Source organism: Chelmon rostratus, chromosome 15, assembly GCF_017976325.1.
Source record: "Chelmon rostratus isolate fCheRos1 chromosome 15, fCheRos1.pri, whole genome shotgun sequence".
NCBI classification, from domain to species: Eukaryota; Metazoa; Chordata; class Actinopteri; order Chaetodontiformes; family Chaetodontidae; genus Chelmon; species Chelmon rostratus.
The window spans coordinates 17,633,022-17,645,966 of NC_055672.1; the positions used below are offsets into that span (position 1 = coordinate 17,633,022).

Consider the following 12,945-nt stretch of genomic DNA (forward strand, 5'->3'; position numbering starts at 1 on the left):
TAGGGGGCAACAGTTGCACAGTTGTAAATATGTCTTTTTCTTTATATTAGGAGACTTTATCTAATACTCAGTCTGAAAAGATTTCTGTCACAAACTTGAACTCCATTTTGACTCTACAGTCTAAGCTCCTCCTTCCATGAGATGTGTCTAAAATGTGTAAATAAAATAAATTTCCCAGCTTAGCCTCAAAATTAATTGCCTCCAAAATAAGACAAATAGGTTCAGACAAGTGAAAGTGTGAGATTGGAGTGTCAGTTTGTTGGGCTTGATTAACAGATGCATCCAATTTCTTCAAACTTAAGATTCATCTCAGAACATAAACACTTTTCTTCTCACTTCCAGATGGAATTTGCTGTCTGCACAACCATGTAGAACAAATTATTTTGAAAATCCATTTAAGCCAGGAGCACACTGAACTCTGTTCAATTTAGCATCACCCCAAGTTTACTTTAACGGCAGCAGAGCTCTTCTATTTAGAGATTCCCTTGTATTTTTATATTCATTCATCAAAACCTCCAGTTTAAAGTGTCAAGTGGCAGCGGCTTGAAAGAGCAGTGAAGCTGTTACACCTTCGTGTGTCAGGATAGCAGGATGTGAGCATTACAAAAATACAGGTCTCTTTCATCTGGGCGTTCTCTGATGAGGTATCATAAATGCATTGTAAGAGCTGATGCATTTACTATTAAAATTGGTAGGGAGACACAACATATTTGTAAAACAGGCTTTGATTATAACACGACCAGGTTTCTGAACCGGACTTAAAAATAGCAAGATATCGTGAAAGCATAGGCACTGATGCACATTTGTATAACATGAGAAACAACTTGGACAAAATGATCATTTCGCACTCATACTACACTGCATTGTTTCATTTTTACATCATGCACATTTACAATTCTTACATCAGAAAAGGGCACATGTGTAATCAATTACATGAACCATGACTGTTCCATTCTAGAGTCCCAGTAAGCCATGTCAGTGAGCCAACATTTTTGTTAGTTTCATTTCATTACTGTGACAAAGTACACACATGTTGCTTGTCATAATAATGCAACCCTTACACTGGGTGTGAGCCGCTTTGCATTCACAGTTTCTTGAAGCCCTTGGAGAAGCTGAAAAAGTCTAGGCTCTAAATGACTCCAAAGTTAATTGGCAACTACTTCGATAATTAATTGTTTAAGTAATTTCTAAGCAAAACTGCCAAAAAATATTCCTGGTTCCAGCTCCTCTTTGTAAATGTTTGCTTGTTTTCTTAGTGTTCTATGATATCAAACTAAAGATAAAAGAAGCAGTTTGGATTTGAATGCTTGGGCTTTCGGGAATTGTTATGGACATTTGACTTTTTTTCCCCTGATATTTGCTATATTAAAAAACAATTGAGAGAATAATCTGCGGGTTGATTGATAATGAAAATAATCTTAAATTGCAGCCTTAGAGTTATCCCATGGAATTCTCCCCTTCTTTCCATTTATATATTTGATCAGATGCAGATTTTAAACACCAGAGGGCGCATGAGAGCCTTTACAACAAGCAGACCCCAACCTCCCCTCATCAAACCTCTATTCCATGAAAGAAAGCGATCGATAACTCCCAATTTTAGACTGAGGATGGATGCCAGGCTTCAGCCCAGAGTTTACTGCATGAGAGTACACGCAAACTTGCTTTTCTCAGTTTTGTTTTGGGAGGTACAGCACGAGACTTGAACGAGACGAAAACCCTCTCTGGACATTATTGTTTTATTGCTAGGCCTTCATTGAAATTGAGAAAAAGTCCAGATATCTTCAAAGGTGAAATAATTCATTAAAATGTACGAAAAACAAACAAACGCTGGGAAGTGCAAGGTGGAACGGTAATAAACAAGGAGGCGTAGACGTTGAATGTGACCACTCCTCTCTGTCAGACTCCGCTTCCGTGTTTACACACCCACAAAAAAAACCTTAAAAAAAAAAAAAAAAAAAAAAGCAGGACACTAGCGGCCGTCGGGTGAATGTTTACCGAGCAGGCATAGAGTGGTGGTGAGGAAAGTGACAGTCACACTGGAGGCTTGGTGTATGGTGAAACACAGGTGATTTCAGCTTCCACGGTTGCATTTTACAGCGGAATGTTCACTCGAAGGGGGCATGGAGACGTCAAGAAATCTACACAGAAAGTTCTGGACCCAAAGAAGGATGTACTGACCCGGCTCAAACACCTCCGGTCACTGTTAGGTGAGTGAAATGTCACCGGGCTTTTGATGCTGCACCGCCGAGGCTTAGCTTGTCGAGCTAGCTAGCTAGCTAACGTCAAATGAGGCGTCAGGTTAGCTGGCTGGCTGGCTGTCACTGCGGTGACTAATGCAAGCAAGCTGACAGGCAACAGGAATTCGCACAATGCTCATAAACTACCGTTGCAATTGAAAGTGTTTGCAACTCACCATCTGTTTCCATTGATTTTTTTACGTGCTAATAACAGACAGTCACTGTGATAAGGCATGGATGCAAGCTAATGTAAGCTAGCTCCCCTTGCGGCTAACTAGCCAGCCATTGCTAACCGATGCTACCTTGTCAGGGCATCAGCCGCTGAGAAGCAGATGCCTAACATAGCCTTTGTTGTCATTTAGTTCTGTGTCATTCTGGCTGTTTTTAAACGTAGTTACTGAGGCCTAATTGTACCTATGTAACTCAGCACCGAATAACACAAATGACCGTTTATATACTTTGGGTTGAAGTGAGGAGAGAGCTTTCCTCTAGCTGGTTGCCTGGTTAGAGCTGCCATCAAGTTGCTGCACCCTGCAGATATTTGATTGGAAAATAATGAAAAATGTATGTGTGCCACACTGGAGTCTTTTGTTTCTTTCATAGCACGAGGAAGTACACTATATATGACAGTCATAAAACTGTTGTGTAGCTGTTGTTCCAACCCTGTCTTCCTTCACTAGAATCAAGAGACATGAATTTACTCTGTAGTAACCTGACTTATGCTGAACCTAAATTTAATCCACTCTTTTTATTCATTGATCGTTTGTCATGATGCTCTAAAAGATCCATACAGTGTATGGCTTCGCTCCCATGAGCCTAAATAACAAATCCACTAAACAAAAGATTTAAGTAAGCAGAAGATGACATGAAAGTTGAATAGTTTGTGTTAATTCTGTTTTGCTTCATTGCCATCATCATGACAATAAAAACAATCTGAACAATACAAAGAGGTATTTGGAGCTCTAGCATAACTTCAGTTGTATTTTAGCTATGCAGATATGCAGTATTCATCGCATCCCGCCTGTGTGGATCTCGTTATTACCAAGCTGACCTTCATAGTATTGGGTACTGTAGCATAAGTGCATGTACATAATGTTATTTTCATTGCATCGCAGACAAAACGGGGTCTGTGGGTACTTTGGGAACATGTGAAGAGGAAGAACGTTATCAGGAGGGAAATGTGAAATATGGAAGAAGACTGCAATGGATTCATTGGAAGTGCAACATACTGTATGACGTGCTTTCCCTTTAGATTTTCAAACAAAGTAGGTCACTCATGCTCAGGTATTGCTCTGTACGCAGTTTGTCTCTCATAAGAGTGAACCTGTAGGTAATGCAGTTGAATATGTAATCAACTCAGCACAAATTTGTACCTACGTAATAATGTAATATGTTGAATTGATATTCTCACAGTTACTACAGTTTTATCCTTGTTGACATGTTTTGATGTTTGTCAAAATCTTCAAAATGACACTGATAGTAAAGATGCGTCTGCAGAAGCAGTGGGACTCAGTGGAGGGAAAGTGTCGCTCTGGGAACAAAGCACTTTTGGGATTTTTAGGTTTTGAAGAACCAGTTTTGACTCATGCTTGCTTGTAACCTTTTTACAGTGGTGTGTTTGCTGTTTTATTGATTTCTTGCACAACTGAAGCAGCCAGCATCAGCTGAATAGTTTTCACAAGCTTGAGCAAAACAGTCTGGAATTTAGCTCGATTGGATCTTTCTGCTGTTGTAGCACACCTTCAATGTCAAGACTAGTACAACCAAAGTGGAGGTCAGTACGGATTTCTGCATGTCCTCTGTGTTTCTCTTTCCCTCATGTGCAGTCAAAGATAAGGCTGGTCTGTTTGTCCAGCAGCTGATAGTAGGGCCTACATGTTGATGTCCCCCATCCTCCCTGATTTCAGCGTGCTTTCAGCTGAGGAAGCATTTCCTCCTGGTGCTCCTGGTTCCTGTGTGGACAGGAAGCAGTGATGAGAGATGGGGTGCTGTGGAGGACAGGACAGGGACTTGAGGGAATTTAGCAGACCTTGTTTCACTGCTGACAGCGTTTTGTTTCTTTGTAACTTGTACTGTTCATTATATTTGCAAGTGTAGCATTTAGATAAATAGAAAGTCTGGCCAGGTTAATTTCCTGATGTGATGATTGGAAAATGTCAACAGTTATGGTGTATTTAAGTAACATTAAACAAGACTATCATAGCCTGTAATGGCAGAGAACTTGCTGTTTAGCTGCTCAACCTGCATGCTTGTATTTAAGACTTGGTAGAATGCAGTGTAGTTTCCCATGCTTATTTAGTTAAATGTCTAAGATTTCCTTCAAATTCATCGTCCTTTAGACTATAAGTAAAAGTTGTGTCTCCTTCTCTCTTTGGCTTTGTATTAAAAGGACCAGAAATGTTATAAACCAGCTTGTTGAATGTAGTCTTCGTATCAGTGGTATTGGAGTCGAAAGGACAATCTGTGGTCTGGGCTATTTTCAGAGTGGCCCTGTATTGGTTTTCTGCTCACTGAGCAGATCTGTGGGATAGAGTGTGAAAGCTGCTGCATGTTAATTTGCTGGTCATGCCTGGCTGGATTTGGCTGAGGTTGTTAATTACAGGAGCCCAGCGCACCACCTGATCACGCTTCTCTCAATGGAGGCACAAACGGCTATTCCTCTGACTCTTGTCTTGCTCGGAGTCATTCTCAAGCTTGGTCCCAACTCATTCTGCGCTTGCTGTTGCATACCACTGCTCCAATTCCTCCAAAAATCAAAAAAAGGCGATGGTCAAAATGCAAGCAACAGTGTAGGCAATCTCTCACTAATTTGACAGGAGTGTTTCTCTGAGGAAATAGCCATTGATTCCTGATGGAGATATATCATTTTTCACTTGCTCCCTCCACAGGGAGGTGAGATAAAATAAATATGCTTTCGAGAGCTTAAGCATGGCCCCTCTGGGTGAAAGACAAATAACTACATCACCTAACCAACTGAATAGAACAAGCTGTTGGGTATTATTTGTTTGTTCTCTTCCACTAGTGTAAACAAGCTTGTTTTGAACCTGTTGGTGAAGTGTATGGGCTCAACAGTGAATGTGTGCAAGTGTTGTTAATGATAACAGTCAGGTGTGTTTGTTTGTGGATGTAGTTGTGTGAGCCTTCAGCCACAGCTAATGTTTTTTTTTTTTTTTTTAAAGGAAGCTCTGCACTCCTCTTCAGATGAAGTGAAATTTAGTGTCATCACACCTTACTTTTTCTCTGTGTGCGTGCTCTTGGTGTTGCTGAAGTCAGGGTCAACTGAAAGCGCTGCTGTTATAAGAGGAAATCACAAGGTGAAGCACCAGAGGAAACAATGAGCACAACACTGGAAGGGCTCTCAAGGAGGTTTTCTGTGTGGCTGAAGTAAAGGTTGAGATCACTCGACTTCTGATTCTCCCCTTTTATAAAACACCAAGCCTAGACTTGTGAATAATTTCCACCTCTTATAATCTTTTGTCCCACACTTTGTAGACATAATATTGACTCTTCAGTATAGTTCAATATAGCAAGGAATCATAAACAGGTTTCATTCCCTTTTTAGGGTCTTGAGGCTGTTTGTGTTCTTATTTCCTTACAGGCTACCACACACTGAAGTTGATGCAAGTTGAGACTGTATACTATTGAAAATACAGGGCCTGTAAATCATAGTTGATTAATGTGGCACTAATTGAATAACACTAATTGGCACAAATGGACTTTTTTTTATGTCAGAGTGAAAATGAATCTTTAGAAATTGATTTAAAGGACACCATTGTCCAAAATATAAGACAGCCCCTATAATGGGATAAACATAAAGCATTTGAAGCAGTATGTGACTGTTTCATAAGTAGAGGCAAAAAACATTATTATTTAGGCATTTCATAGTGACACTGTTAATAGCTACTTGAGAGAGATTGTCTGCTGCTGAAGTTAGCGAACACGAGACAGCCATTAACAGGTCTTTGTCTGGTGCTATTATGATAACAGCTTCTGTGATTCTGTTCCTGGCATTGAGCATCTTTGCTCATTCACTTCACTTGAGATCTGCAGAGCTGCTTGGGGAGATTTGAAAGAAGAAGTGAAGAATGAGCCACAGAATCAGCTGTTCTAAGCATTTACATTGTAGCGTATTGCAAGGTTGGATGATTTTAGCTTTGATCGTACATAGCTAGCTTATAGCAACTGTTTAAAGAATTTAATTCAGATTAAATTTAGTAACCCTTGCAGTATAATTTACTTTCCCTGACCATGCTCGCCACCGAGTCCCAAGCCATACACTATATGATAAGCCAGTAACATCAGACTGCCAATGTCAGTCAAGCTCTACTTGAAATAGGGAATGGCCTGCATATCAAAACCAAAGGCAGGCTGCCTAACTGTTTATTTTTTCTTTCTTTTTTACTGCGTAAAAATATTTGGAAGAAAAACAAAGCTCAACCCATTACATGTACAGCCTTGTTAAAGCTCTCTCTCCTGTCCTGGATGGTAACATGTGAGGACCTCATCATTTTAATAGAGATAAAAACAATGCTTATTTTGTCAGCATCCATAAGTACAGCTCACCCTTGCGTGATGATCTTGTTGAATGCAAACAAAATAACTGAGAAGCTCAGGTACATATTTCTGCTTTTTGAAGGACCAATGAGAGAACAAAGTCATGGTGATAGACAGTAGAACAGAAGCTAGCTGGGAAAGGAGCCAGGCACCTCTGCTGTATTTTACTAGCCAACACCTGTCACAAAGCAGGAGTTATGGGTAACATTGCTTTTTTGGTTACAGTAGGATTTAACAGAGTTTAGAAATTGGTATATTGTAAATCTACATTTTCCCATTTTAGACCTTTTCAAATGAGATTAATAAAGCTGTGAAGTTGTTAGGGAAATAGCTACAGTTGTTAAGAATAAAAGGGAATATTAACTCTCTATTATTTCATTATTAATGCGGTACATTTTTTGCCACTATTATTCCCATTATTGAGGTGGTATGTGTGTGTGCGTGTGGCTTCCTCTAACCTGGTGATAGTGTCAAGATAAGCATTTGGCAGTATAAAGAAGTCCTGTGCTGCAACGCCTGGGCCATTAGAATTGCAAACTATGCCATGATAAGAAGTCACAAACTATTTTTAGACTTTTGCCACTAAAAACTTTTGATACTTCTTTCATTCAGAACAAACCACTGTTTCTAGACTAAATGGTTATAGATTAGTTTTTATTTGGCTACATTTTAAACACACGACTCCAAAATACAAGAGCAGTAGTCTTGGTCTTGCTTTTCTCTTTTCAGTCTGTGGCCTTACTGCCGTGTTGCAGAGCTTCCTTAAAACCCGAATTTCAGATATGATATGAATCACATGGTGTTGGATGAAAGGCTTTATTCTTTTAGCTGCTGGCCTGTTGGAGAGCTAGAGATAGGAGAACACCAGCGCTCTGTGTTCTGCAGGGGATGATATCTGGGTGATTCCACACAGCACATAAAAAACCAGTTCGCCTAGTTGCACCGTTTACCTGTCCTGCTTTTATAATAGCCAAACCTAGCCCAAGGCCTGCGGTTTACTGTGCCACCACTTGTTATCAAGGTTTGATCTCAAAGTGGATGTACATTTTATGTTGCTTTTCTGAATGCCCATGCTCCCGCTAATCTGCTGTGGATTTCCAGGTTTCCAGTCAAAGGAAAACAAACACTTAGCTATGGTTTACAGTATTAACAGACACACTGTTGTTAAAGAGCTGGTGAAATGGTGCGTGATGAATCAAGGAGAAAAGGACTTTAGAAGTAGAAAGAATATATATATACATACACATATTTATATTTTTCATACAGAGCCTTTGTCTTTCCTTGATGTGCTCTTCTGTGAGCCCCCCACTGATGTAATTTGAACAGAAGTGAGGGATCAGCTGAAGTTGCAGTTGAACAGCGATCACAATCAATAAAAGGAGGTGTTGCTATAACATTGTCTTTTAATTTAAAGTGCAGGAAAACATGGACACTTGAAAAAGTTAATACAAAAAAAGCGTTCAATGGACAGTGAGTGCAGAGTCAGTAATGTAGGTAAAACATTGTTACTTTGCTAGTTGTTTTGGTTTTCTTTGACACTTTAATGCATAAATTAGGGCTGATGTTCTTCTTCGTCTACAACAAATGAAATGCTTCAGGCCTGCCTCACTTTTGACTGCAACTTGATTGCTTTTAGCTTTATACATGAACAGGTAACATGCACAAGACAGTGTAGCTTCTCATTTTAGAACATGAGAATAGTTTGAGCTCCTTGCCACTGGACACCTACAGTGTGCCTTGCATACTGGTGAATTGTGACATTTTATATCTTTGCTTAAAGAGAAGAAAAATTAGGGAACAAGGAAGGTATTAGTGTACTATGCAAATTGAAACCAAATTGTTCGTTGTCCGTCTTTAGGTTGGGAGGAGGACTAAATATAGAGGGAAATAAAGGTGTCCCCTTTGTTGATAAAGGTAAGGGTTTCAGGGCTACCTGCTGAGGTAGAGTGAAAGTTGTCAGTTTAGCAGCTCTTCAGTGCTAAGCTGCCGAGATAAGCCACTCTCTAATGTGTGAGCTCAGACTGGGATAAGGTCAGGCTTTGCCAGTTCTACCATGACTCTTTCACACTGTGCTCTGTGTAGACCCATAGGCCTCAATCTGTTACACAGCTAGACACTGACTGCAAGTTGAGAGGCATTCATGCAGTGTTTGGCACAGTGGCATCATAATGAAATTACTGTATATGCAGTGTTTTGATTGCAGGAAAGGCCCTTTTCATAATGATTACATTTCTTTGGTTTGTTTTAATGCACCTGTTGTTTGTGTTGAATCATAAGCCACATGACACTCTGCTGTAGCATTTATCCTGAGCTTCCTATTACTGCTTCAACAATGACAAGCCTGTTGACATTTTAAAGAAGGTTTAGTCACTACAGACTGGAATACCTTATATGAATTGGAACTCGTCCTATGCCTCTGTCAACTTAGAGAGAGCTAAATGCTTTGCTCCATTGCTTTAGCCTGGCAGTATGTTAATCATTCAGTGTGAATATATTGCTCAGAGAATGATACATTGCATGGCCAAGCCAGTTATTAATGTTATTTCCTGACTAGCTATGGCAGCTTGAAATCGGCCTTCCTGCTGCAGTCTTTACGTGGCTGTTTGAGTTCACAATTGTGCTGTGCTGCAAACTGAAAGCGCTATAAGCTAAACCGATCCATAGAAGATGAGTCTCTTGTCAGTGCTGATAGAAAAAAAAGTGTATTGTCTTCAATTGGCCCCCTGATAAGGAACATCAGTTTGGCCCAGTGAGTGCTGAATTGTGATTGGCATCTCCAGACTGGCACAGCTTGGAGCACATTCAACAGCTGGAAGCAGCTGTGTGTTATCAAGGCCTCAAACGCCTGCTGCCTCTTGTAACTCTGTGGAATCATGTGACAGACTTGCGCTCCTCAGCTGGTTTCAACAGATTTATGACTAAACTCCTTTCACTGCGGTCAAATATCAAACTCTGCACTCAACAATGGGTGACAAAAGGTTCCCAGCAGCTGATCTGTTTGTGTTTTCTTCCAGAGTCTTTTTTAACCATCTCTCTGGCCAAAGAAAACATTACCAGACCGAAAAATGTAAATAATGTTTAGTTAAAATGTTTCCTGTGTAGCTTTATTTCTTTATAAAAAGGTGAGAGTAAGATATTTTTTATTGTTATTAAACAGCACATAACTTTGAACCTAAGACATTCTGTATACATTTAAAGAACTGTAGTCAGTGAAAAGTTTAATTTTGGAACTAGCTATATTGTGTCTCTCATTTGGGGTCTCCCTCATGCCAAAAAGTCCCGAAAGAAAACACCTCTGTAATCTTTCAAATAATAAATCTCATGCAGTCTCTTTAATTATCTCATAGTCCTTCTTTGTAGACAGCCATTTAGGGAGGAAAGCGCTATCTATGCCGCATCCATCGTGCATGCACATTAGCTACCACCCCCGTAGGTCTTCTACTATGTGTTGGTGCCCTCCAGGCATCCCTCTGCCGGGGCCCTTAAAGAGTCCTCTGTGTCTGATCTGAGCACACTGCCAACAAAACATATCAGTCTTTTCTCTCTCCTCGTCTCATTTCTGGCAAGAATCTAGTGCACCTGCAGTGTTAGCCAGCCCAGCCCTAATGCAAATGAGTCTATGTCTGATCAAAGACCTGATTAGACTGGTTTGTGGGTATGAGACGGCATATTAATGATTCTGCTTCCGTCGGTATATAAACAGCATACATTGTAATTTGCAACCTTTGAACATTAAATGTTATTATTGTATGTGTTGTGTGCTGGTGAAGTTTGAACAGGGAGCTGTGGGCACAGTTGCCAGACGTTTGATTTTGATTGTGTAAATATACCATAGGCTTCAGCTGATGACATGACCTTCACCCGCTTGGCTAACAAGCCCTATGTGCACACTGCTGTGTGCTCTCTCTTAGTGCTTGCTGGGCAAACTCAGTTTAACACCAGTTCATTAGAATAGCAAGCAACAGAAAGAGATGCTAATTATTCAGTTGAAGCTTAACATTATGCTGCTTGCCCACCAGATGGATGGTGTCCTTCTTTACATGGTTACCTTATGTGAAGTTGTTATGTATCAAAGACATGCCATAGGGTTATGTAATAGTGCCTGGGACACCCTTTCACCCTTAGCCCTAGAAGTCACAGAGAGACCTTCAGTGACGTGATGACATCTGAAATATCAGTTTATCCAGTCAAGGGTCAGAAAAAAACAGCATGAGCTTTGCCCTGACATTTGCGTGGGATTTTTTTTTTTTTTTGTGGAGATGATGGTGGGTTTATAATATCTGCCTCCATATAACATTTTGAGAAGACGCTGTGCTTTTCCGTCCCGCAGCTCTGGCTGCACATTAGTATTTTGCAGCTACTCCTCTCACACGTGGTTGGATCATCAGTCCTGCCCTGACAGTTAACAGGGAACCTGTCACACTGGAGAATAGCATCAAACCCAACCCAAACCTGCCGTGGCTGCTCTGTTTGGCGTGTGTTTATTAATTCCACTAGAGAAAATTGCAGGTGTCTGCTTCATTAAGTTATCACTGTCAGCAGTATCTAGGCCATTGTTCATAGAGTTTTTAGTCAGTTAAAAATAAGGCTAACTTAAGGATCCTCTTGCAGCATGGTTAGTGGTTTAGGCAGCTGGTGGGCAATAGCCGAGTATTTAGCTTCAGTCAATTAGATGCAGAACTACTAGGATAGCATTTGGGGCAACATTTGATCCCTGTTTTGTTTCTGAACTTGGCTAGGCTGTCTTAGCATCCCTCCATTCCTTCTCTTTTCCCTTGTATCAGTTCTTCAGCACTGTCCCCTCTGCGAGAAGAGCTTTTATGTGTGGATCACATCACCAAAAGTTGGCATTAACTTTAGCTTCCTCAAACAGAGGGCTTCTGAAATTCACATTCGACTGCAGTCAACAGTGTTAAGACACAATTTCCTCCCACCATAACAGCCCTGTGTGATCACAGCTCTCTGCAGCTGCTGTTCATCCAGCACTGTTTTCCTGTCTGTGACACGAGAGTCTTGCAGACAGAGGGGTGTCAATTGAAGGACACAGTTATCTTATTGGCCTCAGAGGATACAGTGTCATCTCCTGCATTCCCAGGGCCTGGAGAACAGGTTCTGTCTCTTTCTGTCTGCATGCTGTTACCTGAGAAGTCAGTGCGGCCCCTTGAGTGAGGAGTCTCATTGGATATTGTAGTTCACAATGATGATAACCATTGTACAACCTTATGTTTTCAACAAAACATTTCCCTGACAAAAAGTAAGCCCTAAACCAGAGAGCAGGAAAGCAAAGAGAAGAACTACTCCACTTGTTGATCATTACTGACACAGTATGTCATTACTTACAGAAAGTTCACACAGAATTCTGGCTGTAATTCTTACTGCTTTCAATTAAGGATGCACCGATCAATTCTGATATCTGATGTCGGTCTGATGCTGACTGAACTTGCTGGATCGGGCATTGGTGACAAGGGAGCTTATCTATTCAGTTCAATTCTATGTTTCTATTCTATGCCTATGTGTGCGTACTGCGTCAGCAGTAAGGAAGAAGGAGGGAACCACCCACACGGAGAGAGCTAACTATAGTATGTATGAAACAGCCACCTCGCTAATGGTCACAAAAAGTAACTTCTCAGTCCAGCACTAGGCAGGTGAGTCAGAGGGAATTGGGCCTGAACAATAAATCCAAATGTTATGCAAATCACAATATGGCCAAGTTCAATATCCAAGTCCGGGAACTGCAATTTTGACGATGACATGAAAAATAAATGTATTTTCATGGCAAGGATGATGTATTTTATAATCTTTTATCTAATATGTTTAGCACAAGACAAAGACAAAAAGTGAATTCTGAAATATTTGTAATTTAACTGCTTTTTGTAGGGCCCTATGATTTCCCTCTGCAGAGATGGACGGAACTGCAGAATTTCATAATAAAAACAGAATTAACTGTAAATGCTGAATGTCACAGAAAGTGTGGATGCAGTTGATAAAAATCAGGGTTTTCCCTACCATCCTAAGCATTTTTCACAGCCCCTAAGCCAGATGAACAGAAAAATGAACTATTCTGCCATGTTTTGGTGTCATGGTGGAGTCATTTTGAAGAGGTCCTGAGAGAGAGAGGGAGAGAGCTCATCACTTCTACAAACTCTCAGAAGTG

The 12,945-nt window shown here is 40.5% G+C and overlaps 1 protein-coding gene across 4 annotated transcripts in view; it reads left to right on the forward strand.

The window, feature by feature from the left end:
- Positions 1-1,967: 1,967 nt before the first annotated feature.
- The window catches only part of ralgapa2 (Ral GTPase activating protein catalytic subunit alpha 2), an 84,905-nt gene continuing 73,927 nt past the window's right edge, over positions 1,968-12,945 (forward strand). For all 4 annotated transcript variants that reach the window (XM_041953151.1, XM_041953153.1, XM_041953152.1 and 1 more), the window contains exon 1: positions 1,968-2,207. In XM_041953151.1, the coding sequence (XP_041809085.1) occupies positions 2,102-2,207 (106 nt within the window). In that variant the 5' untranslated portion in view covers positions 1,968-2,101. The remainder of the gene's footprint in view (positions 2,208-12,945) is intronic.